The sequence below is a fragment of the Silurus aristotelis genome, assembly GCF_946808225.1.
Source record: "Silurus aristotelis genome assembly, chromosome: 6".
NCBI lineage: Eukaryota > Metazoa > Chordata > Actinopteri > Siluriformes > Siluridae > Silurus > Silurus aristotelis.
Window position 1 is genome coordinate 22,106,865 of NC_139579.1, and position 26,874 is coordinate 22,133,738.

At 35.8% G+C, this 26,874-nt stretch overlaps 1 protein-coding gene across 1 annotated transcript; it reads left to right on the forward strand.

Moving 5' to 3' along the window:
• The first annotated feature begins 5,424 nt into the window (after positions 1 to 5,424).
• On the forward strand, positions 5,425 to 26,488 carry ephx2 (epoxide hydrolase 2, cytoplasmic). Its single transcript, XM_083545506.1, has 19 exons — positions 5,425 to 5,605; positions 5,673 to 5,742; positions 7,195 to 7,351; positions 7,460 to 7,650; positions 8,388 to 8,510; positions 9,917 to 9,985; positions 10,178 to 10,273; positions 10,463 to 10,541; positions 11,551 to 11,585; positions 11,732 to 11,758; positions 14,567 to 14,652; positions 14,964 to 15,075; positions 15,646 to 15,720; positions 19,655 to 19,697; positions 20,949 to 21,051; positions 22,971 to 23,040; positions 23,417 to 23,497; positions 23,641 to 23,699; positions 25,435 to 26,488. The coding sequence occupies exons 1-19, from the start codon at positions 5,511 to 5,513 to the stop codon at positions 25,517 to 25,519; spliced, it is 1,656 nt and encodes a 551-aa protein (XP_083401632.1). The 5' UTR covers positions 5,425 to 5,510; the 3' UTR covers positions 25,520 to 26,488.
• Positions 26,489 to 26,874: the final 386 nt, after the last annotated feature.

Consider the following 26,874-nt stretch of genomic DNA (forward strand, 5'->3'; position numbering starts at 1 on the left):
ACTCATACCTGATGGGCAGTAGGCAATGCCCATACACCCTTGTATCACAGGAAAATATGGGATAATGGCAATACATCAAAGCAAACAGCTTGGTGAGGATAACTGCATCAAGGCATCATGGCAGATTCCAATACTGTATGTTTCAGCCAATAAGAGCCTTATGGGTAAATAAATAAAAAAAAAACCCTTACTCACAAAAGTGTAGCAACATTGACTTGTGACATTATTATAGCCTAGTGTGGGGAAAACACCACTATATATATATATAGGGGGAGTGGTGGCTCCAGCGGTTAAGGCGCTGGGTTACCGATCGGAAGGTTGGGGGTTCAAGCCCCGGTATCGCCAAGCTGCCACTCTTGGGCCCTTGAGCAAGGCCCTTAACCCTCTATGCTCCAGGGGACCCTTACGAGAAAAATAAATCAAGGACTGTGACGTCAGAGCGACGTGGGGCCGCCTTCCCGTGGGCTCACCACCTGCAGGAGGGACCGTAAGGGACCGGTGCTGAGAAGATTGAGCAGCAGTCGAAGGCGGGGGCCTTGACAGCCCGATCCCTGGACACGGAGAAGTGTCTGGGGAATCTGCTTAGACTGCTGCCCCCGCGACCCGAATTACAGATAAGCGGGAGAAAATGAAATGAAATATATATATATATATATATATAATCCTACAACAGAAACGGAAAACCAGTACCAACACGGACATGTGGAATGGTGGGTAAATTTGTGAAATCCACATGGCATCACTTGCTTGTTAACCAAGTAAGTTACGGAATCACAAATGTTTAGGCAATGTGTATGTTCCACGGTGTGGACATTTGTATTCTGGATACCATATTAAAATATTAACTAACAAAATATTTTACATCCCAAAGCTTGAAAATCAAGGTCATGACCTGACCTTGACCCTTGTCAGCTGAAGGCCAATATCAAACCTCTCCTTTATCTCCAAGATTCTAGAAAAGTTATCATGTAAATAGCATGACCAGGACAGCCTTCTTTTACCTTGGAAATATTGCTAAAATTTGAAATATGATGTCGTTACAGGATGCAGAAAAACTAGGTCATGCTTTTGTTACATCTAGATTTGACAATTGTAGGGCTTTACCGTCTGGATGTTTGAGTAAGTGCATAAATAAGCTTCAGTTAGTCCAGAACGCAGCATCAAGAGTCCTTACTAGATCTACAAAATATGACCACATCACCCTTGTTTTAATCAGTCTACACTGGATCCCAATTAAATCTGCATTGATAAAAAAATACTACTACTGACGTATGCAGCACTTAACAGTGTCACAGTATCTGAGTGAACTTCTGTAACATTATGATCCCCACATCCACTTGGATCAAAAGGTGCAGACTATTTGTTGGTACCTCAAATAATGAAGACTATACAGTATATAATGAAGGCCAGAGCTTTCTCTTACAAAGCCCCACAGTTATGGAACAGCATTCTAATTAGTGTTTGGGTCTCAGACACAGAAGCACAATCTGCTTTGAGACAATGTCTATTGTTAATAGTGCTATACAAATAAAAATGAATTGACTTGAATTAAATTTAATTTATGTCAAAAATGCCCAGTACAGTAGAAAAAAGTTGATTGCTGGGTAAATGTAATTAATGTTTTGTTGTTGTTGCTGTTGTTTTTTTTTTTTTTTTTTTTTTTTTACCTGTTTTAATATTATGGCTAATCAGTGTAAATAGCATAAAGGTACATGGAAATTTTACTATTAACTCAAATATATATATTATTCAAGTAATACTTGCATAAAGTAAAAATTATGAAATTATCATCAGTTGCATTTCAGTGTTCATAAAAAAAAAGAAAATTAATATTTAATTAAATATTTTTAGAAGATGCATCTTTATAGACAAGAGATCACAGAAATTATTCCCCTATAAAATCCCCCAAAGCTCTCCTTCTCATTCAGCTGCCTGCTGGGCTTAAATTTGACATCTCAATATCATCCACCTGCTGAGATAATATACTGATGCCTGCTAAGTTTCTAATGTGCAAGTACCATAATCCAATTTTCATTTTAGAATTTGAACACTGTCTTTATTTTAAAACTACCTGATTCTCTTTCAATGAAATGTTTGTTGGTCTGTTGATTTAGTTTTATCTGTATTTACTAATGCTTTAACCCTACATTTATCTCTCTACTCTCGCTCTCTCTCTCTCTCTCTCTCTCTCTCTCTCTCTCTCTCTCTCTCTCTCTCTCTCTCTCTCGCTCTCTCTCTCTCTCTCTCTCTCTCTCTCTGTAATCTTTTTTTTCTCTGCAGCTGAATCACATTTTTATTTATGCAAATATGTTGCATGTATTCAATAGCAATAGCCCTATTTAGAACTTTGTCTGGCGGATATATTCATTTTGTTTTGCATAGAAATCATCCCTAAATACATCAAATGTGTAAATATATCACCCGAACTTTCTTGCATTAAAAAGGTTTGACATTTTCAAATGTAAAAGCACATTACTGTTTCTCATGATAAGGTTAGTTTACAGTTATGGATTTGAAATGCATGAAGTTAGGTTTGCACTATGACGTAAATTAAAAAAACACACTGATACAATAAGCTTTCTAAGAACTGGATAAAATATTCGGCCTAAGTGTGGGTCCTGGAGGTTACTCTAACATGTGACATACATTTTTCAATAACACATTATTCTTAGCCTAGGCATTATCCATAATCAGCCTTGGTAATATAATGTTGGCTTTACTTATATATTTTTTACACTGATGATTTTGGCCCTAAAAAATGGTTTATGTGATGCTAAGACTACAAAAAAAGAACAATTAATGACTGCAGCTAATGGCAAACTATATTATTTTATATATTTACTTGTATATCTAAAATCCTTTAGATTTTTAGTCCAAACATCTGAACTCCTGAACTAAAACTCCTGCACCCAACAAGTCAGAAAATACTAAATAAATAAAAAAATCCTAACAATTAAACTTGTATTGCATTTATAGATATGGTTTATCACATAAAACATTTGTTAAAACCTAAAAAAATGGTTGAGAGTTTCTACTCTGCTTTCTGCAGTTGGTTTCTGATGATGGCTCTATAAGCTTCATTGGTGGAAAAAAGGACAATTTAAGACAGCTTAATTAATGCTTTCACGAACAACAAACCATAATCTAAAACTTTGACATGAACTGAGAACATTGCGAAAGATTCACTCTGCTCTCTCTCACAGTCTTTAGATCTCAATCTCTCTAATCCTCTTCTACTGTACACCTGTAACACTGTCTTATTTTTATTTATGTAAAATACCGTATGTGTTCAGTAGTCCGTTTTAGAACCTTGCCTCTATATGTATTATCATAGAAAACATTGTTATAACATTTTAAAAAATGGTTCATAATTTCCCCACTGCTTTATTCACAAGCTTTATTTGTCAGAAGGGTAAGATGCACACAACAGTTTGTAGCAAACTGTTTTGTGTGGAGGTCATAGACTTTGAAGATGCTATATAGTTTTTGCACAGATGGACAGATCATCAACCAAAGCGCTGTGCATGGTTAATGTTCTTACAAGCAAACCACTGTCAGAAACGTCTAGCTGAGTCAGCTGAGTACCCTATTAATTTGCTAAACTGTGAACAGTACAACTGCAAGACTTCATGTCCACTGACAGAATGCATCAGCCCAAAATTTCTTAAGACAATAATTTTGCACACTTACAGGGCTTGTTTGCCCACCTTTTTTTTTTCTTTTGGTTTGATATAAAATGACCAACTGTAATTGATTCTAAAAAAATTAGAGAAGTAAAAGTAAACACACAAGTTTCAATTTGACTATGTTGATTTTTCTGTTAGTAAGTCTTGTGATTTTCTTTTAAACCACCTTTTTTAATCTTTAGGGTTAAGGAAATACAATACTCCTACTATGCCTGTGCTATGCAGTCATTTAATTCATAGTAAAAAGCTGAATAACAAACATGGGTACTACTAGATATTCTGTACTACTAAAGATGTGAAGAATTGGAGGGTTAGAGGCAAAATATCTGACTGTGAAAAGCAAAAGCTCTAAAAGTTTTAATATGAAATACATCAGGTTGCTCTCTGCTGACAATATTATATAAAATAATAAGCCAAACTTGTGGGGAGCTGTGAAAAAAATTAAAAGAAACCCTTTATACAGACAAACATTACACCTAAAGTCTAGACAGTGCATTAACTATTTTCGATTTGTAAACATTCGTTTCCACTCCGAACTATGTGTGCTCATCTGGGTGTTTTCTCTGGCCTTAACAATGCACCAAGCAATTACTTTTCATTCTTTTCTGTACAAAAACAGGACAGATTTTATAGCCATTTACTATATACAGCTAACAAGTTAATAAATGTAGGCTTCAGTTTTGTCAGGCCAGGCTAATTACATTAACAGCTGCTGCTGTAAATATTAAGTGTTTGGGTATTAAAGAACTGCTTATTGGAAGATCATGAGGCCAAATCTCAGGCTGCTCCTGAGCCCTTGAACAAGACCCTTGACCCTCAACAATTTATTTACTGTATGTAAATGTACAATGAGACCACTGGAAAAGGGTGTCTGGAACATGCCATAAGTGTATATTATGTAAGGGATCAAGGCAATAACCACTCAACAAGAAGCAACATTGCTGCCCAACTACAACAAAGACTGATGTTTGTACTGCAAAACTGACTGACTAGATAAAAAAAAGAACAGTTAGTTTTTGTTACTTATATACAGGTCATTAGAGATAGAATTGAACATGCTTTTCTTCATACACAGAGATAAAGCACTGCAATAAAATACAATTTAATTGACTGATCTTAAATAAATTGATTTTAGAGAGATAGATTGGGGGAGAGAGAGAGAGAGAGAGAGAGAGAGAGAGAGAGAGAAAGAGAGAACCAGAGTTTTTGAACTATGTGCATCTACTAATGATGAAGTTATTTCTCATTTCTCATTTCTTATTTATGTCGCAAAAGTTCTCAAATGCATCCTGTGCCTCAGAGTATTTATCAAAATTGTCATATTCGCCATGGTAAAGTACATGAAAATTCAATTTAATTTTATTTGTATAGTGCTTTTAACAATAGACATTATTCAAATCAACTTTCTAATAGCTTAAAAAATATGAAATGTTTGATAGTGCCTATAAGTTTAACCCTTATACATTTTATTTTATATAGTTTTTCTTTTCTTTTCTTTTCTTTTCTTTTCTTTTCTTTTCTTTTCAGCTTTTGACACTGTTTCTTTCTTTTCAGCTTTTAACACTGTTTCACATGTTCTGAACAAAGTGTGCAACAGCTAGGTATCTGTTGCACACCTCGTTCTGAACATGTGAAACAGTCATTGGTCAACCATAGACATTAGGCACGCCTTCTGGTTTATCTCATTTCTGATTGGCTAGTAGACCCGCTTCGCATTTCCCATTAGTGGAAGCTTGTCCCATGTATTACACAGAGTTGTGCCGAAAGTGTTGAACAGCAGCGTTAGTGCGCTTGTTCTGCTGTTGTTTCTATTCACTTAATACAATGATGAAAGCTGTGGTGTTCGGCATGTGGGGAGTTGTGACCCCTCACCCCCTTCAACCTTTACACAACTTTGAAACATATCCAAACATTAGGAGGTAGGTGTTTTCATTTATATATGTCTTTGAATATATTAATACATTATTTATTAGTGTTTTTTTTCAGGGATCTTGTACCGGCGGGCACTGAGAATCCGCTGGTTCGAGCTGAACGGGGGATTATTACCCTTTCCCAGGTAAATGCATGGCATTTTTTTACCCGTGTGCACAACACAAAGTTCACCTCGTTATCAACTACAAGATAATTTCTCATTCCAGGAAGAAAAAAAATTGGCTCAAAACATGATCAAAATATCTTAGACTACACGTACTAGACAAATTGTATTCATTTTGTAGTCATCTTTAGTTGCATAACAAAAAAAAGTTGCATGAGAAGAAAAAGATTTTCTGGACTCTTGAACCAGAGATACAATCTCTGAGATAGAATAGAGGGAAATAGAAAATAATGGATTATAACTTATAATATAATTTAATGCAAAGACATCACTAACTAAATAACTGATTATGTCTTTATAAATGGAATTGCATTTCAAGGCAAGTCGAGTAGGGTTTTTATTTTCATTTCAACCTGTACAAAGTGAAACTAAAAATGAGTTTAAGAATGAACAAAAGGTTACAGAGAACACACACAGAACTAACTAGGACACTACATCAAATGATATTTAGTGCAATACAAAGCAGGGTTTGTGCTAGTGCAAATGGATTTGTCCATATAAAGAATACTGTACATGTAAGCACTATCATTTCTATTAACACAAAAAAGAAGTGGAAAAAAATTTATAAAAATTAATTAGGTTACAAATATTTATTTACATATTTGTCACTATTTATTACTTAGAACACAGTTTAAATGAAAGAAAAATGACACGTGTTTGGGGAAGTGGGAAACAGGAACTCAACCTACTATTTTTCTTAGACTTTTTAGAATGTAAATACCAGAGAAAAGTTGTATTGTATATTGTCTTATCTGGTTGAAGACGAATTTTATAAACTGGATTGGGACATTCCAGCAAGCAAAACCAAACAAAATAAAGGGTTTTTTTTTTTTTTTTTTACAAATTTAAATGATAAAATTTTTAAGACAATTAGAAATTACATTTCTGAACATTGAATAAACACAGATAGAACCTTATTGTCTTGTAAAACCTTAATACAGTTTAGTTTGATTCTTATAATAATATATTTTGGTAGGCAGATCTATTACTAAGAAACATTTATCAATCTTATGGGGGGAAAAAAAGCAAAAAACAAAAACAAAAACAAAAGCAAATGAGTTTTGATGCTTTAAGTGATCCAGCATGGTGTTTATGGTGATGGCACTGTTGGGAGATCTCATTAAATAGTAGTCAAGGGCAGGTGGGATAAGACTCTGTCTGTATAAAACCTTGTAAACAAGGAACAATTTTTCAACCAAATGCCAGACAGAATTATAATCCACCTAGGTCAACCACTTGTAGGTTTTAAAACATGCCCATCTGAAACTGGTTCATCAAGTTCTTCATCTGAAATTCAGTGGTTGTTTGATTTAGCTGATTATAGTTTAATGATGGATCTCCAGAGGTTGTTTGGCCACTTCTTTTGTTACACCATAAATGATCTTTGTACATTTATGTCTCCATTATTTAAAGATGCTTGCAGAGCTGGAATCTGAGCATGAAAAAGAGGCAGTCAGCCAGGCCCTGTCTTCACCTGCACCGTTCTCAGCCCAAACACTCTATGATGAGATAAAGAAGGTGGAGATTAAGAGGGATGTGCTGGATACTGCTGCTATACTCCAGAGAAAAGGTATGCAATGTTGTGAGAATGACCAATGTATCAAAGTCTGAAAAATTTACAATGTCCTGTATTGATCAACACTTGATATCTTGTATCTTTTTGTTTTTTTCCCTCAAGGCATAAAAACTGGTGTCGTGGCCAATATCTGGGTTGATGACTCTCCTCAGAGGGACAGTGTTGCCAAGATTCTTTCAGTGCTGAAAAACTGCTTTGACGTAGTAGTTGACTCTTGCCACACTGGGTCAAGGCTTCCTGAACCCACGATATTTCACACTGCTTTGGATAAACTGAATGTAAAACCCCATCAGGCATGTATAGCCTAAAATTTGGAATTTGATTGTAGAGCTTGTGTTAGGTTTATTTTAATAACTGGTAGAGACTGTGTTTAAAAAGGTGTTCTATCTGATGTTACAGCATAAGTAGTTTTGAGAAACTCAGATTTCATGAGAAACCACTAAGGACTAATACAGTTATAATGTGTATAATGTAACACAAAGTCATATTTATCCAGCTTGCTGCCACATTTATAATCAATAAATTGCGTGCCTTTGTGTTTAAAAATTTGATTATATTTTGCTTGCTAATAGTTGTGAGTTATTTAAACAAAGCACTGCATGAACTCAGAACATTATGGCTATGAACTTCTTATCAACAATTTCTTTAAATTACTAATGCAGCTCCGAATTTAACATAGAGTGTCTATTGATAAATATTAGATTTAGGACTCTTATTTAATACCATCAGCAAGGTCCCCTGGTGGTCTAGTGGTTAAGATGCAGCGCTCCCACCGCTGCGACCCGGGTTCGATTCCCGGTCAGGGAACCATCCCCAGCCACTCTTAGTGCCGGTCCCAAGCCCGGATAAATTGGGGAGGGTTGCGTTAGGAAGGGCATCCAGCGTAAAACATGTGCCAAATCAAACGTGCGGAGGATCCGCTGTGGCGCCCCCTAACGGGAGAAGCCGAAAAGAAATCCATTTAATACCATCAGCAGCTGCCACTGCAATTGTATCAGTAACATGTTTTTATTTTGTTCTCTGGGTTCAGGCTCTCTGGTTGGATGTTAATGAGGAGAGTGTTCAGGCAGCTAAAAGCTTGGGCATGACAGCTGTTAAGATCACTGATATCAGTAAAGCAATGATGGAAATAGAGAAATTTACAGGGATAAAGGTAATGAACATTTATGCAATATGTATTTCACTATACCATCATTTCAGTGCTGTTCAAGATCGTAGATGAAAATAATTTTTTGTTGGTTTCAATCATTGTTTTATTTAGTAAGCGTGATATTAGACTTGATTTTTTTGTCAACAAACATCTGGAAAAACATATGTTATTGTTTTCATCTTAAAGTGTTAATTATATCACTTGGCCTTTAAAAGGTCAGTAAATTAGTCCACGTTCATAAATTTATAAAATTGTAAAGTTAGATATGCATTCATTTGACCTTAATTAAGGGAATATAAAATAGGGTTTTATAGTGTTTATTGTAACAGACCCTAACCCACATTCCTGCCGCTTCATTGCTGCAGGTTTTTATTTTTGTAATATCTCCACCCCTGTCTGTCACTGGTCCCCGTGTTGTTTCATGCACAGCTGGTATTACTTTTTTAGATTACTGTCTGTATATATACCCATTTCAGTATTGTAGTAACTTGTTGAATCCTTATATTTTTATCGAGATGTTTCTTGATTTTCTTGATTTTCGGTTACTTAAATCCTGCTCTTGCTTTTGTCCACCATTCTATTTGATTCTGCCTACAGTTTTGAATCTATTTGATCCTTGTATTGTAATCAACATTCTTACATTGCACTTGTATCTGCTTTGAGTATCATAAGTACTCGCATAACTCTAATTACATGGCACAGAGATTATTCTCAAAACTGTTCAAACGTGACAAAATTTACATCAGTTACACCAAAGAAAAAAAAAAAAAAGCAGCTACTTTTATTTAAAGGCCTGAAGCCCAAATCATGCAGTATATTTTCATTTTTGTTAAACTATTATCAGAATCATGTAACATTTCTAATAAAACCAAAGGGTCACATATTATAGTCAGTCAAGTCAAGTTTATTTCTATAGCGCTTTTTACAACAGACATTGTGTCAAAGCAGCTTTACAGAAATCAACAGTTAAGGTGAATGGTGTGCATTAATCCCTGATGAGCAGCCGTGGCGACTGTGGCAAGGAAAAACTCCCTCAGATGTAATGAGGAAGAAACCTTGAGAGGAACCAGACTCAAAAGGGAAACCCATCCTCATTTGGGTGACCTCAAGAGTGTGATCATAGTCTTTAAGCAATACAGAACACTGGAGAGTGAGAACTATATAACAGTTTTATACAGTCATTGTGGTTATAAAACTAGGAGCAATAAAATACACATTCACAGTGATTGCAATATTCAATATCAAATAATAAAGTGCCACCTCTGTTAATTTTTAGCTCTTATGCTTATTAACTTTAAGGTTTTTTTAAAAGCTCATTTATATTTTTAGGTGCCTGTTCATTTAAAAAAAAAGTGAGATTATTGATAGTTTAACCAGATGATGTATAACAAATTCTGTCGAATCCACAGATTACTGGTGAGCAACAGCCTCTCAGTGTGAATCCTGAAGATATCACTCATGGATATGTAACTATTAAGGTAAAGGCAGCGAGTACCGTAGCTGTTTATCCTACTCATGAATATGCATCTGCATGCACCAGTCAATTTACAAGTGTTATTTGCTATGTTGTTGTGGTAAGAGCTGTACACTACATGTTGATAAAGGGTAAGCGAGCAGAGGGAGACTTTTGTATAGCAGCTGAGTAAGTTGTAGTGTTTTGTTTCCTTTAGCCTGGTGTAAAGATTCATTTTGTGGAGATGGGGGAGGGTCCACCAGTTCTGCTTTGCCATGGATTCCCAGAAAGCTGGTTCTCATGGAGATACCAGGTGAGAAATAAAAAAGAAAAGGAAAGAGAAATTGAAAGTGCAAGCAGAGAGCCAGTGATGCAAAGCTTAACAATAGCTGGTGTTCTGAAAGCTGAGTGAAGTGTCCTGTTAATGCTGAGTATGTGGGATTGAATGCTTAAATCCTGCACACTACAATGCCATTAATGACATTTATTCTGTCTTCTTCAGATACCTGCCTTGGCTAATGCTGGATTTAGGGCTATTGCTATAGACCTAAAAGGTTTTGGTGACTCGACTGCTCTGGAAGGTCAGTTTATATTATAATGCATTGCCCTGTTTGGATATTATTTTTACAGTCTGTCTGTCTCTACCATTTCTACTTCTTTTTTTCTAGTTGACCATTCTTAATATATCTCAACATATTTCATTATTTAATAATACTATAAAATATGAGCACATTTGATGAGCATGCTTATGATAGCGATTAGAATAAAAATATCAAAGCTTCTCATGAAGCTTAAAGTTCGAGATTAAAAAACTCATAATTCATATCCATTTTTTCTCATTCTAATTGAATTCCTGTCTGCTGAGACCTTTTGTAACTCCATATGTAGTAATATCTTATTTGTGGCTTTATTTACTCTTTACTTTTTACCCTCTTGCAAGGCAGTATGATGTTTTTGAATTCTCATTAAGTTTAAAAAGCACGTTTTGAAATAAAAACAAAAACAAATCTCATAGCAAAAAATTAATGTGAAATAATCATGGTGCAGATATCATTACTTTTATTTCACTAATACATGTTTCAGTACTCAATACTTTTAGCAATGTCTGTGATTTGCAGTAGTTTTATTGTTATTTCTTAATTCGTAGAATATGATAATCACATAAATTACATACATTAATACTATTATATGTGAAAGTACATTATATGAAGCACTTTTCATTTATTTAATATTTCTTTTTTTTTTATTCTTTCAAAATATAAGATGCATAATACTGCACGTTTAAAAAAAAAAAAAAAAACAGCAAAATATATATCTCAGTAAATGCAACACTTAGAGCAAGAATAAATTCAGAATATATTAGTAGTATGATTTAAGCATCATGCTGAGAGTGAAAATGAGATATGTGCCCTTTAATACCTTATATGCTGAGTAATCCCTTATGGGATCCTGAGAAATCTTCACCTGGAAATGTACAATTGGATAGCTTTCCCTCAAGTGATTTAAAAAAGTTTTTTTGTGGAATTTTGGAATTGAAGAATGAAGAGTTAAGCCACACAACTTTGATTTTACTCCCAACTCTCTTTGCAGATATTGAGGAGTATTCTCTAGAAAATATTTTACAGGTAAGCAAAAACACGCAGCCCCTGCTGAACACACACACACACACACACACACACACACACACACACACACACACACACACACACACACACACACACAGGTGTCAGAAAAATAATTGGACACTGTTTATCTCTCTGACTATCTATAGGAGCTGGTGACCTTTCTTGATAAGTTGGTATGTATATTACATTTTTCTTCCTGTACAATCCTCCTCCCTTGTGCCTTAAACCTGAACTAGACACACTTGACAGTTAAAGTTGTGCAAGCCTGCTGAAAATTTGTTCTACACATTTAAATTTAGGAAGTATAGACTAACAGCAGTTTCCTGGCCAGAATAGGATGCAAATAAGATCTGTCAAGCCCAGCTCCTTTCAAAATCAGTTTATGTGTTTCTTTTATAGCATATTGATTTAAATAAGTAAAATATTTTTTACTAAAAACACAGAGTACAGTCCTGTTGTGCTGGATAAACACATGGATAGTTTACTGTATGAGATGCCACCACTCAGTATTTTTTTGCCCTGTACCTTTCGTTATATAGCATTTCATTTATTTGCTATTGCTACATTTATTTATATATACAGTGGGTACGGAAAGTATTCAGACCCCCTTAAATTTTTCACTTTTTGTTATATTGCAGCCATTTGCTAAAATCATTTAAGTTCATTCTTCTTCCTCATGAATGTACACACAGCTCCCCATACTGACAGAAAAACACAGAATTGTTGACCTTTTTGCAGATTTATTAAAAAAGAAAAACTGAAATATCACATGGTCCTAAGTATTCAGACCCTTTGCTGTGACACTCATATATTTAACTCAGGTGCTCTCCATTTCTTCTGATCATCCTTGAGATGGTTCTACACCTTCATTTGAGTCCAGAAATTTTTGATTATACTGATTGGACTGGATTAGGAAAGCCACACACCTGTTTATATAAGACCTTCCAGATCACAATGCATGTTAGAGCAAATGAGAATCATTAAGGTCAAAGGAACTGCCTGAAGAGCTCAGAGACAGAATTGTGGCAAGGCACAGATCTGGCCAAGGTTCCAAAAAATTTTTTGCTGCACTTAAGGTTCCTAAGAGCACAGTGGCCTCCATAATCCTCAAATGGAAGACGTTTGGGACGACCAGAACCATTCCTAGAGCTGGCCGTCCGGCCAAACTGAGCTTTTGGGGGAGAAGAGCCTTGGTGAGAGAGGTAAAGAAGAACCCAAAGATCACTGTGGCTGAGCTCCAGAGATGCAGTCGGGAGATGGGAGAAAGTTGTAGAAAGTCAACCATCACTGCAGCCCTTCACCAGTGGGGCTTTATAGCAGAGTGGCCCGACGGAAGCCTCTCCTCAGTGCAGGACACATGAAAACCCGCATGGAGTTCTCCAAGATGGTGAGAAATAAGATTCTCTGGTCTGATGAGACCAAGATAGAACTTTTTGGCCCTAATTCTAAGCGGTATGTGTGGAGAAAACCAGGCACTGCTCATCACCTGTCCAGTACAGTCTCAACAATGAAGCATGGTGGTGGCAGCATCATGCTGTGGGGGTGTTTTTCAGCTGCAGGGACAGGACGACTGGTTGCAATCAAGGGAAAGATGAATGCGGCCAAGCACAGGGATATCCTGGACGAAAACCTTCTCCAGAGTGCTTTGGACCTCAGACTGGGCTGAAGGTTTACCTTCCAACAAGACAATGACCCTAAGCACACAGCTAAAATAACGATGGAGTGGCTTCACAACAACTCCGTGACTGTTCTTGAATGGCCCAGCCAGAGCAATGACTTAAACCCAATTGAGCATCTCTGGAGAGACCTAAAAATAGCTGTCCACCAACGTTTACCGTCCAACCTGACAGATCTGGAGAGGATCTGCAAGGAGGAATGGCAGAGGATTCCTGAATCCAGGTGTGAAAAACTTGTTGCATCCTTCCCAAAAAGACTCCTGGCTGTATTAGATCAAAAGGGGGCTTCTACTAAATACTGAGCAAAGGGTCTGAATACTTAGGACCATGTGATATTTCAGTTTTTCTTTTTTAATAAATCTGCAACAATGTCAACAATTCTGTGTTTTTCTGTCAATATGGGGAGCTGTGTGTACATTCATGAGGAAAAGAAATGAACTTAAATGATTTTAGCAAATGGCTGCAATATAACAAAGAGTGAAAAATTTAAGGGGGTCTGAATACTTTCCGTACCCACTGTATATGTCTCTAATACATCAATTATACATCAAAATAGCAATATATTAAGCTTTTAATGGCCAACAGTTAAACGATTATTGTAGATCTTTTTCGGCTTGATAAGTCCTAGTTCATTCTATTATCATCCCATCAATTAGTAGTTTCTTAAACATTTTTGTAGCTCCCAATAAACCACAGATATGGTTATAGATAAAGAATCCATCTATTTTGGAGATATTTATACGATCACATGTCAGCAAAATCTATCGAATAAAAGGCAGAGACTTTTTTTCTCCATCTGAACAAGATTTGTATACATATATGTAGAAATTATTTATACTGAATAGATTAAATTCAGTGGTGAAGCCAAGATTGAGGTAATGTTATTAGGGTGGCTGAGAATATCACAAGACTTTAGTCAGAAGGTGCCAATTATCCTCTCATTATACACTGCAGTTGCCAGTTTAATCAAATAAATATTATCCAAAATAAAGTTAATTAAGATGGTGGCTGGAGGGATTGTTTTCTAATCTCTGCAATGACTGCTCTGCACTAGCTGAGGGATAAAGAAAAGCGGAATGGCATTGTGGCTGAAATGAACCCTGTAACATGAACACGGCCCTGAATAAACTACAGATTATTTGTTAATTATTTTTGATAGCATGAGAGATTCTAACAGAAGTTTGATGAAATTAAAAATAATTCAAGGTTATTGATGGGCTGTTTCGTGAAAATGTAGATGAGCATCTTGCAGCAGAAAATGGTTGTATAAGGAGGTTGAAATTCCATCTTTGTTCTCAAACTCAGGGCCTTATACAGGTGACTCTGGTGGGTCATGACTGGGGTGGTGTTTTTGCATGGAACATGGCTCTGTATTACCCAGAGAGACTGAGGTATGTAATCCTCTACTGTCAAGCAAGCTATGACCATGGCTAGTCCAAGTTTAATGAACATGTTATTTATCAGGAGCTCACCATTTTTGGAGATACAGGATAAAAAAAAAAAGAATGTTCTTCAGGTTTAGTAACTAGGAGAACCCCTTAAAGGTTCTGTGTATAGCATAGGTATCACCAGGTATCTACTACCCAAGGTTTACAATTAAAACATGACATTACAGATGTTTTTCTATCAAGCATTACCATTTTAAGTTCTATTTCATCTGATGTCACTTAACAATGATGAACATCCTTCTTTTTGATTCAAGGGCTGTGGTGTCTCTTAACACTCCTCTATTCCCTGTGGATCCAAACAAAAACCCAATGCAGACACTCAAGTCTATACCAGTCTTTGAATATCAAATCTACTTCCAGGAGCCTGTAAGTGATATATTCTCTTTTGTTAAATTATTCAGAGTTCAGAAATTTGTTTCAAGCAAACAACATTTTATTGTATATTCTTAAAAAAAATTAATAAAAACAAGCAGAACAAAAAAACCCCATCTGAGATATTCAATGAAAACACTGCTGAACTGAAACAACAGCAAACCTATTTTTACTTTAATATTTATCACTCAATTGAAATGGGAAACTCATTGACATGTTTTCAGGTCTTTCAAAAGAAACAAAAAAGTTTCATATTTTTATTCTGGATCAAAATGGCATTATAACTTCCTGTTTAAATATTTCCAAAGGTTATTATACATTGCTTATGTCCAGCAATTGTCAGGCAATCTGTAAGTTTAAATATTATGTATAAATTTTATTATGCTTGAATGATCATTAGGGATATTTGTATAATTCTGGATAGTAAGTGGTTTGTGTTTGGACAAAGTGTCCTTAAAGCAACATTTTAATATAACTTGTGCTTGTGAATACTTTTGCAAGGACGCTGATGACTGAATTAAGCGTAATTGTTAATGGGAGACTGTAATGTCCCTGTTTATATAGGGTGTGGCGGAGGCTGAGCTACAGAAGGACCTGGAGAGAACTTTCAAACTGCTCTTTAGTGCTAGTTATGAGAATGTAAGTGACAGAGTGTAAGTTGCTGCTAAAAAAACAACATGCCAATGTTTCTTCCTCTTTCTCTAATTATTATTATAATTTTTGTTTTTGTTTTCATCTTTACTTTAATGAATCTTTTTACATTAAAGTAATGCTTTGATAAATAGTTAATTTGTTAATTAAATCCAACCAAATATTCCTCCTTAATTTAACACACTGCAATTAACCAATTAATACTTTCATTTATTAAAATGTTATAGTTAAATTTAAAATTGTGGAACATCTACGAGACAAGGTAGATCCATTCAACAAAAATTTTGTTGATCAAGGTTAGTGAAAAAACTACTGATTTTTGTTGATTCCCTTTCTCTCTATCTACAGTATCTCACACATACACACACAGAGCCGGTTATTACTGGTCTTAGATTATGTGTAGTGTAAACAGGATTTTTATCAGTAGTCAACTGATAATAGGAACTAGGTGGGAAATGCTTATACTGTAGGGTAATATGTTTCCCAGTATTGATGATTGCTAAATTCTGTACTGGTTAAAACTGACTGAAAGAGAGAGCAAGGTACCCTGAAGTAGCATACAGTAGATTAGTTCAGTTAAAAACGTCTGAAAATTGAAAACATGCACTAGTTTCAACTGCCTCTTGTAAGGTTATGTGAGATTTCTATGTTTTTTTTACAACAAAATGGCTAAACATCAAGGTCCAGGTTGAAATCCACAACTTTGTTTTGAGCAGCCTTAGATAGATACATAGATACAACTTTATTGTCATTGCATTGTACAGGTACACAGCAACGAAAAGCAGTTTGGCATCTACCAGAAGTGCAAAATGTAGCAATCGTGCAAAAGTGCAGATAAAGATGTAGCATATTTACAGCAAGTGATATATGTAAGCATATGTACAGTGAATAAATATAAAGGCTATAACAGTGCAGAGACAATGTGGACATCATTAAGAAGTACAGAAATGGTTCTAGGGATATGGCATTGAAGGGAATGTGAAGAAGTGAAAGGTTACAAGATTATTGCATTTAAGAAGTTAGCAAGCTGAATAAACAGTCTAATATATATACATATATATGTGTGTGTGTGTGTGTGTGTGTGTGTGTGTGTGTGTGTGTGTGTGTGTGTGTGTGTGTGTGTGTATGTATGTATGTATGTATGTATACACACACACACACACACACACACACACACACACACACACACACACACACACACACACACACACTTATGTGGACAGTAGGGATATAAAGATACATATAGATAAAAATAGTGCAGATGTAATGAGGAGTAAAAAAATACTATGTAATATGTACAAGTATTGTACAGAGGTTATATACTGTTTGTTTTGTGTTTGTTTTGTTTTTTAGTGATCTAGCGGTGTAGTGTAGAGTTCAGTAGTGTGATGGTGGATGGAAAAAAAGCACATAAGTTTGTGCAATAAGTACAAAAATAGGTACATAAATAGCACATAAGTTTGTGCAATTTAGTTTTTGTAAAAAGAAAGGTCATTGGTATCATGCTTCTCTTTTTTGAGTTATTAACTCATATATGCACTGATCACCATTCTGCCCATTTGCAGTTTTTTTTTTATAATACTTTTGGTGATTTCAGGTCACAATTTCAAGGACTTTTTGTTATTCATCAAAAAAAGTAGGCAGTAATAAAAAAAAAAAAGGTGAGATTTCAAAGTAAAGGTATAAAGGTATTGTTCAAGGTTGAAGCTGAAGAAGATAGTATGAAAAATGAATTGCAGTTGACGTTCACATCTAAGTCTGTATGATGCAGTGCTAAAAATCTATAAAAATCACATTGCAAGCTTTGGGTCGGCATACTGATAGTCTGTGTATTATTGTGGTTTATTGTGTGAGCACAAACTATGTACTTTTCAGATCAACTGGATGCCAAAATCCTTGTGAAATGTCTTGGTCATGCAGTTTCTGAGAGCAAAGTCTAAATACCATTGCTTTAGAACAACTAAAACAGCTGCACTGTGATGCATTTTCAAATGAGTTGACCTGGTAAAGCTTTGACATTTGTCTGCATATTATGACTGTCTGTGTTGACATTTGATTGCCAAGACACCTTCTGTTATCAGACTAGTTCCTTGCACTTCTTATCCAGATATTGGTCTGTACTTTGCTGTATGGTGCACAAAGGTAAGCTTTTGCATCATTTGATTCCTAGTGAGGATGCCCTCTCAAATCCTAAGCTTAAATGAGGATGTTGCATTCCTATCAGTGTTATTTATTGTAACAAAAATGCTATAGTATCAGAATGGCTTATGAAAACGAGTAGTAGTTTCAGGAAGAGTAAAAGTTGTCTGCATTGTATACTCTCTTTACTCTTTGAGAGTACATGCACAGCGTTTTCTTCATCACAAGTGGGTGTTTTCAGGTTTTCCATACGTCTGTTAGGTTTATTGTGACCACCAGAAAGCCACACTGATGGAGATGAAAGAATGCTGCTGCTGTGGCTGGGTGAATTGGGATTGTAATGAGGGCTGGTTAAAGGCCCTTCACCTGAGCCTCTGCTGCCGGACTAATGAGTCACTCTTGGCAAAAAACAGCTCATCACTCAGCCCAGCTAAGACAGCCATAGCACATCCTAATGACTGTGTAGACCAGAAGCATTTGGCAAGAGCATGGACCCAGCTCTGTTTTGATGGCTGCATTTTGATCCCCTCACTTGCTCGTGTCAAATAGAGAAAATCATGTGCTCACAGAGAGTGGAGACCTCAGAGGAATACCCTGCATTAATTGCACTAGTGTCCACTTATCCTCCCACACACATGCTGCATCCATAAATGTCATTTACACTACACTGTTATTACTAGATCAGAAATTTCACAATGTATTTGTTTATCTATTTAAAAGTATTCTTAAAAAATCTTTAAATGCTATGAACAAACAGATTATAGCAGTTTGAAACAATAAAATCCAGATATCTCCCTGATCAGTTACATATTTCAATTAATATTCAGTGTGTGGTTCAGGAAATATTCATTAAAACAAAAGGTGAATCTGAAAAACTAAACTTTTTTTTTAAGCATATCTAAGTAATATCACAAGATAAATCAGTTCTCAGGCTCATTAGTACATACAAATGCAAAAAAAAAAACAACAAAAGTATTATGCCAGTGGTCCCCAAACCCCGGGCCGCGGACTGGCACCGGTCCGTGGGTCAATTGGTACCGGGCCACACAGAAAAAATACATAACTTGGAAAATTACCGGATCACAATGTCTTACCAATATCTGCTGCCTTCTTAAAGAAGGTGCTCCGGCCCCTTGAAACCCCCAAGCGAGCAAAATGAACAAAAAACAACACAGTGGATTCTAGTTTATTATTATATTTAGAAAATACCAGTTTCTATGCCGGTCATGTCATTTTATTTTGTTGTATTTATCCACCACATCTTAAAGGCCGGTCCGTAAAAATATTGTCTGACATCTGTGGAGCAAAAAATGTTGGGGACCGCTGTATTATGCCATGTCACAGTAGTAACAGGTATATCAGTGCTTAATGTTTAAACAAAAGGGTTTCTTGTATGATAAGACATTTATGGCACATGTAAATAAAATCACCAGTGAGGTAAAATGTAAACTGAAAACATGCAACATTGTAATTTTACACAATTTTGCTCAAGGAACGCTTAACATAACGAGATGTCAGATTATCCATATTTCATTTTAAATAAGGAATTTTTTTACTTAGTTCGTCTAAAGTATTAACCTTAATGCATATCTATATCTATTTTAAGATTCCAATTAGGTTATTTTCCAAATCCTGCTCAGTAGCTCTCTTATGACAGCTATGAACCAGGGAGGATGAAGAAAACATTTCTCCTTCAAGAAATATGAAGCCAATACATCTTTACAAGCTGTTGCTCATGGAGCCCTCTGTATATTCTCTGTGTAATGTTTGAAATGTGTTACAGGATACACATCCTCAAGTGGATACGACTGGAGTCGTTAAAAGAGGTAAAACAAAAAAAGTGTAAAAACATTGAATTATCTTAAATCTCAAAGTATTGATACAGCTGGTCACAGTAGTATTTGGTGCAAAGTATTTCCAAAAGCTTGACAGATAATATAGTAGCAAAAAATCTATATCTATGATATCTATGATTTTAAAACAAAAACTTAGATTTCAATTCGTTTGGTCACAGAACAGTTTGCCTTTTTAGCTCAATTCATTTGAAATTAGTTCTGGATGAGAGAAGATGGTAGTATCTAGGGATCATGTTCACATTTGGATTGTTCTATGCATTATAGAGGTTTATCTGTGTTTACAGACAGAATTCTGGTGGTGTTGCTGAGTCCATGTAGTGATTTCTATTAGAGAATTTTGCCTGTTTTTAATTCATTGCTGCTTGAGGTCCTCACAGGCACCCAATATAGATGTTTAAGCACTAAAAGATGTTCTTTATATTTTGATGATATTATGCACTGTAGAAGTGTTTGCAGTTTTATGTTGAAGAACATTATTCTGCAATTGTTCCACAGCTTTAGATAGGTGAACCTCTGCCCATCTTTACTTTTGAGAGACCCAGCTTTTTTATTTAACCTAACTACAAAATGGTTCTCCAGCTTTTTCTTTTTTTTATTAACACTTACTTTTACAGCATTTAGTTTTTAAATATAAAGTTGCTAAATGTTCATTCAGCAAATTGCAAATTCTTTCTTCATATTCTTCAAATTGCTTCCTTCTTCATCCATGTGCCGAGTGCTGCGTGCAGAAGCACTCACTATGCATTGCATGTTTTTATTTTGATTCATGTCTTGTGTCCAACCATGCCCTGTCATTATTTGCCCCCATCGTGTGCTGAGCTGTTTGTTTCTGTGATGAGATTTCCTGGTTTTGATTCTTATCATGTCTTTTTTGTTTCATGTGCTCTGCCTTTGCCTGATGCATCTTGTTTGTTAATCACCTGGCCCAAGACCCGAACATTGCATCTTTTTTTGTGTTTGTCTGCTTGCCTCTTGCCTCTTTATGTGTTAGTATTTATGCGATATTTAAAACGGTGCAATTTGATCTTGGTCTTGTGATCAGCTGTGGTTGATGTTTTGATTGTACAAATTGGTACTGTGTAATGAAAAATGCTTTTATTAGGAAATTATTTCACAGACTTGAGAATAAGTGTAGTGCTTTAGGAAAAGTATATGGAATCAGAAAACAGATTGTCATCACTAGACATTTTGGGGAAAAAAAAAGCTATTGTTTCCTCTTAGGTGGACTCTTTGTTGGAATCTCAGAAGATGTTCCTAGAAGTGCAATTCTGAGTGAGGCAGAGCTGCAGTACTACATCCAGCAGTACAGGAAGAGTGGCTTCAGGTACTCAGAGACAGGTTTTACTGATTGCACATTGCTTAGCCTGCAGAATATTCCTTAATGCCTTATTTTATTTATTTATATATACAGTGAGGAAAATAAGTATTTGAACACCCTTCTATTTTGCAAGTTCTCCCACTTAGAAATCATGAAGGGGTCTGAAATGGTCATTGTAGGTGCATGTCCACTGTGAGAGACATAATCTAAAAAAAAAAATCCAGAAATCACAATATATGATTTTTAAACTATTTATTTGTATGACACGGCTGCAAATAAGTATTTGAACACCTGTCTATCAGCTAGAATTCTGACACTTAAAGACCTGTTAGTCCGCCTTTAAAATGTCCACCTCCACTACATTTATTATCCTAATTTACATGCACCTGTTTGAGGTCGTTAGCTGCATAAAGACCCCTGTCCACCCCATACAATCAGTAAGAATCCAACTACTAACATGGCCAAGACCAAAGAGCTGTCCAAAGGCACTAGAGACAAAATTGTACACCTCCACAAGGCTGGAAAGGGCTACGGGGAAATTGCCAAGCAGCTTGGTGAAAAAAGGTCCACTGTTGGAGCAATAATTAGAAAATGGAAGAAGCTAAACATGACTGTCAATCTCCCTCAGACTGGGGCTCCATGCAAGATCGCACCTCGTGGGGTCTCAGTGATCCTAAGGAAGGTGAGAAATCAGCCCAGAACTACACGGGAGGAGCTGGTCAATGACCTGAAAAGAGCTGGGACCACCATTTCCAAGGTTACTGTTGGTAATACACTAAGACGTCATGGTTTGAAATCATGCATGGCACGGAAGGTTCCCCTGCTTAAACCAGCACATGTCCAGGCACGTCTTAAGTTTGCCAATGACCATTTGGATGATCCAGAGGAGTCATGGGAGAAAGTCATGTGGTCAGATGAGACCAAAATAGAACTTTTGGGTCATAATTCCACTAAACGTGTTTGGAGGAAGAAGAATGATGAGTACCATCCCAAGAACACCATCCCTACTGTGAAGCATGGGGGTGGTAGCATCATGCTTTGGGGTGTTTTTCTGCACATGGGACAGGGCGACTGCACTGTATTAAGGAGAGGATGACCGGGGCCATGTATTGTGAGATTTTGGGGAACAACCTCCTTCCCTCAGTTAGAGCATTGAAGATGGGTCAAGGCTGGGTCTTCCAACATGACAATGACCCGAAGCACACAGCCAGGATAACCAAGGCGTGGCCCTGTAAGAAGCATATCAAGGTTCTGGCATGGCCTAGCCAGTCTCCAGACCTAAACCTAATAGAGAATCTTTGGAGGGAGCTCAAACTCCGTGTTTCTCAGCGACAGGCCAGAAACCTGACTGATCTAGAGAAGATCTGTGTGGAGGAGTGGGCCAAAATCCCTCCTACAGTGTGTGCAAACCTGGTGAAAAACTACAGGAAACGTTTGACCTCTGTAATTGCAAACAAAGGCTACTGTACCAAATATTAACATTCACTTTCTCAGGTGTTCAAATACTTATTTGCAGCTGTATCATACAAATAAATAGTTTAAAAATCATACATTGTGATTTCTGGATTTTTTTTTTTTAGATTATGTCTCTCACAGTGGACATGCACCTACGATGACAATTTCAGACCCCTCCATGATTTCTAAGTGGGAGAACTTGCAAAATAGCAGGGTGTTCAAATACTTATTTTCCTCACTGTATATATATATATATATATATATATATATATATATATATATATATATATATATATATATATATATATATATATATATATATATATATAAATTCTATTTCATCAAAAAGGTAAAAATGTCCTTTGTCATTGTTCATTTTGTAAACTTGTGATTGCCAATTTCCCTGATTATGCATACACACATTCATGTTTCAATGTGTGTACTGAGAAAATGTTTTCATTGTGTCCAAGGGGCCCTCTGAATTTGTATCGGAACGTAGAGAGGAATTGGCGCTGGATGTGTTCAAGGCCAAGGGGCAAGGCAAGTGTGCCAAATCCTGTAGTTGTGTTTCAGGTTTGGGCCAGGAAATTGTGGCTCTAACACTGCACTTAAAAAAAAAAAAATAAATAAATCTTCTGCTTCTTTGCAAATTCATATGGCATCAAACACAAGCACACACACTGAACACAGCAGATGGCCTACTCTGTCTATTCCCAAACATCTGCTCCCGAGAGTCCTGGGATGAAGTTCTCTGCTGCATGGGCCACCTTTCTGATAAACATATCTCTTTATGTAGAGGCAGACCTCATTTGGGTTTTGATGTGAAATTAACATTCTGATGATTAAAAAAAGATCATTTCTGTAACTAGTTATGATTAGTATATAGTACATCAGTAACTTTTTTTCCATTCTGTAGATCCTGATGCCAGCTTTGATGGTGACTGCAGGGAAGGACAAGGTCCTTCTGCCCATTTTTTCCACTGGCATGGAGAAAACAGTAAGCCTGCCATTCTATTTTATTTTATTTGTTTATCCTTTAATATATGGAAACCTAAACAAAAATCAACACAGTGAATTATCAATATTCTGAGCCACAGTAATTAAGTTTTCTGAATCCATGTTTTTGTGCTGAATTTATAGATTCCCAATTTATCAAGGGTTCATATTGAGGACTGTGGGCACTGGACCCAAATGGAAAGGTAAATTTTTCAGATTTATTTGACATTTGTTTGTTACACCATTGCTTAATGTTATCCAAGCTTTTCATATTTGAAAAAAAAAGAAATTATATGAAAGTAGAATGATATTCAAAATCAAAATGCGTTAATTTTGTTTTTGTATGATTATGATGAACATAGAATCCATGTTAAGGATCTTCCCTGGGGGGTTCTGTGAAGTTTAATTAAAATTACTTCTGCTGCTGCTACAGTTAGTTCATAAATAATAGCAAAGACAGTCACAGAGGCTGCAATTAGCAAGGTTAAAAGCATAACTGGACTTTTCAGTAAATCTTTCAGTTTTTCTTTAAAAAAAAAACGACATATGATTAGGACATCTGCTGTACTGACTGACAAATTTAGAACCTACTTCAGAGATAAATCTGACTTTAGCCTCAATAACCGCAAGTGTCGATGGTCAGTGACAGGTAATGACACAGCTCAGCTAAAATCAATGGTTTGTATGCTGAATCATTGACTGTACATGTCAGAGAATCAGGTCTTTCAACAGAACCCATATTCCAATGACCAGTCATCCTCTGCATTTCTTATCAGTAGTGTGCAAGGATGCTTTGTTCACAGACACATCAGGGAGATTCTTCAAGGCTGAAAATGACCAATGAATTGAACCAAACTATATATGTGTATGTCTTGTACCCTACAAACTTGATATCAGATAACAAATTTGTTCCCCCCAAAAACAGAAGAGGTTTTTATGTATATGCCGTTCAATACAGTGGTTTGTATGCAACATCCTTTTTTTTTTCTTTTTCTTAGAAGAACTGGCCATACTTGAGCATTTCTTGTATGTTCTTGTGTGTTTTTGTATGTATTTCTTGTAAAGACTCTGTACTGTACTGTAGTCAACTGTGGAGTTTTTATTAAAACTAAATTAGAATATGTTCTGTATAGAGCTTTTGGACATAAAAGGCAATCAGCAGATTATTGTACATAAAAGATAAACAGAGCAGAATAATGAATGTGTTAAAACGTCAAATACATGAGAAATTAACTTAATTTATATTAAAACATATTCCAATCTATTAGAAAACCTGTGCAAATCTATAGGATAACAACTCTCCAGGAACAATAAAGTGCAGTGCATTTCACTTCAGTTCAATAACTCATGGAAAAGCAATCCAATAAGCACACAGCTTACTTTAGATTTATAAGAGTTCTTTTCCTTTTGGTATGCTCAGATTTAGCAGAAGCTTTGCAACTGCAAGATACAGTATGATTTAGCAAGACGTTTTTGCAAGATTGTCAGTAAACAGTAATTATTGCAATTACTGGTCACTACAGTGATATCAGCCTGAGTGGAAGCATTAGAGTGCAATGTTTCATGATTTGGTTCTTTTGCATTGTGAGAAATAGAGGCAAAATTCTCGCTTCAACAGACTGGCTCAAAACAGCTATAAAAATGCATACAGTCCAGGGTATAATAGCAAATCTTTGCAAAAATATTTATGTATTAACACCAGATTTGTGCAGACTATGACTTTGAAGGTATCCTACTAAATTTGCTGCAAAGCTGCTCATTGTAGACAATTTAACATGAAACTTTGTATACTTTTTTATTCAAAACTATTGTCAGACTTGTTACCAAGAAAGGTCTGTGCATACAAATTTGTTATCACATTTCTTTATTTCTTTATTTCTTTATTTCTTTATAAAATAAATACTGTTATTTAAATTTTGTTCTTGTTTTTGTCATCAGACCGGCTGAGACCAACAAAATTCTGATCTCCTGGCTGAAAAAGATACACCAGGAAAACTCCATTTCTTTCTTTCCAAAGCTATAAGATTATCATTGCTCAAGAATGCAATCTTACAGGCCAGACACCTGCAACTGGGAATTTCTTTCATTTCTTAAATATTTTTTACAATACTATATATTGCACAATTATCATATTATCTTCCTAAAATGCAACAGTTCTCTGCATTGATTTATTGCTTTATACATAATGAATACTAAATATTAATACTAAACAGCTTTGTGTTTGTAATAAACAGCACCTTAACCACTGTGTACAGGGAAATCCTCTGGGAAGGAACACATACCATACAATTCTGATCAAAATATTAGTCCTGTTCTAGCTGTGCATCATGGACAGTAATCAACCAATTCAAAGCCTACATGCTTATCAGGATTGGAAATGAGACACTAGCTGTCATTTCCTTTGCAGTAGCTTTGATTAGACAGTCATGGAAACTGGCCCCTAGGAACACAGTGCAGGTCTGTTTTGTTAAACAACGTTGATTAGTGTGACCTGAGCCTGCCCTTTTAATCAAGTGAGGAGAATTAGAAAAGGGCCAAAGGAAGCACAAGTCTTTTATGAAAAATCGACGCAGTTTAGCACATTAAAGGAATCAGTTTACATGCTACCATAACTTTCTGAGCATCTGTTATACTTCTCAAAGAGGAAACTGAAGGAGAAAACCTTCCAAAACAAATGACACCTGGAAGAAACAGTGGTACAATTCTACAAAAGCATCACAATATAATGTATGGACGTGTTTGGTAATGTCAGTTAGTATTTCTTAAATTCACTTTAAGATTGTTTGTTTATATTCTTTTTTCTCACCAAAATAGGGTCTGTCAACATAGCTGCCATGTTTCAAGTTTGTTTAACACATCTCAATATAAATATTAAGAAATGATTGCTGAAAAACATGATGTTTTATATTGATTTCTTGATCGCAAATGTCTTCATTGCATAGCTAAAAGAATACAATTAGATATTAATAAACTTTAAATATTGTGAATTGAATATATTTTTGTTTATGGTAAATTTGTTCCCAGGTCTAAGTGAGTATCCACTTATTGTGTGTGTGTGTGTGTCCATGTTGCCATTGTTCTGGTGAAACATATAAGGAAAATCAATTTATTGTCATTTCACCCATATATACTGTAGCTGATGCAGTACACAGTGAAATTAGACAACGTTTCTCTAGAACCCTGGTGCTACATAAAACAACACAGAGCTACATAACAGAACACAGAGCTAAGGACTAAAGTAAGTTGTCCTCGCCACATAAAGTGCAAACCGTGCAGACAAAAGACGAGTGGGACAGATACACAAAACTCAAAATACCACCGACTAGTAAACATACTGTATAATATGGTATATAGTACAATGTGCAAAAGAGATTTATA

Bases quoted from the DNA above. Each gene is read 5' to 3' on its own strand.
- ephx2 (XM_083545506.1), top strand. From the start codon at position 5,511: ATGATGAAAGCTGTGGTGTTCGGCATGTGGGGAGTTGTGACCCCTCAC. The intron at 10,274-10,462 runs GTGAGAAATAAA...TGTCTTCTTCAG, and splicing joins GGTTCTCATGGAGATACCAG to ATACCTGCCTTGGCTAATGC. The intron at 19,698-20,948 runs GTAAAACAAAAA...GTTTCCTCTTAG, and splicing joins GACTGGAGTCGTTAAAAGAG to GTGGACTCTTTGTTGGAATC.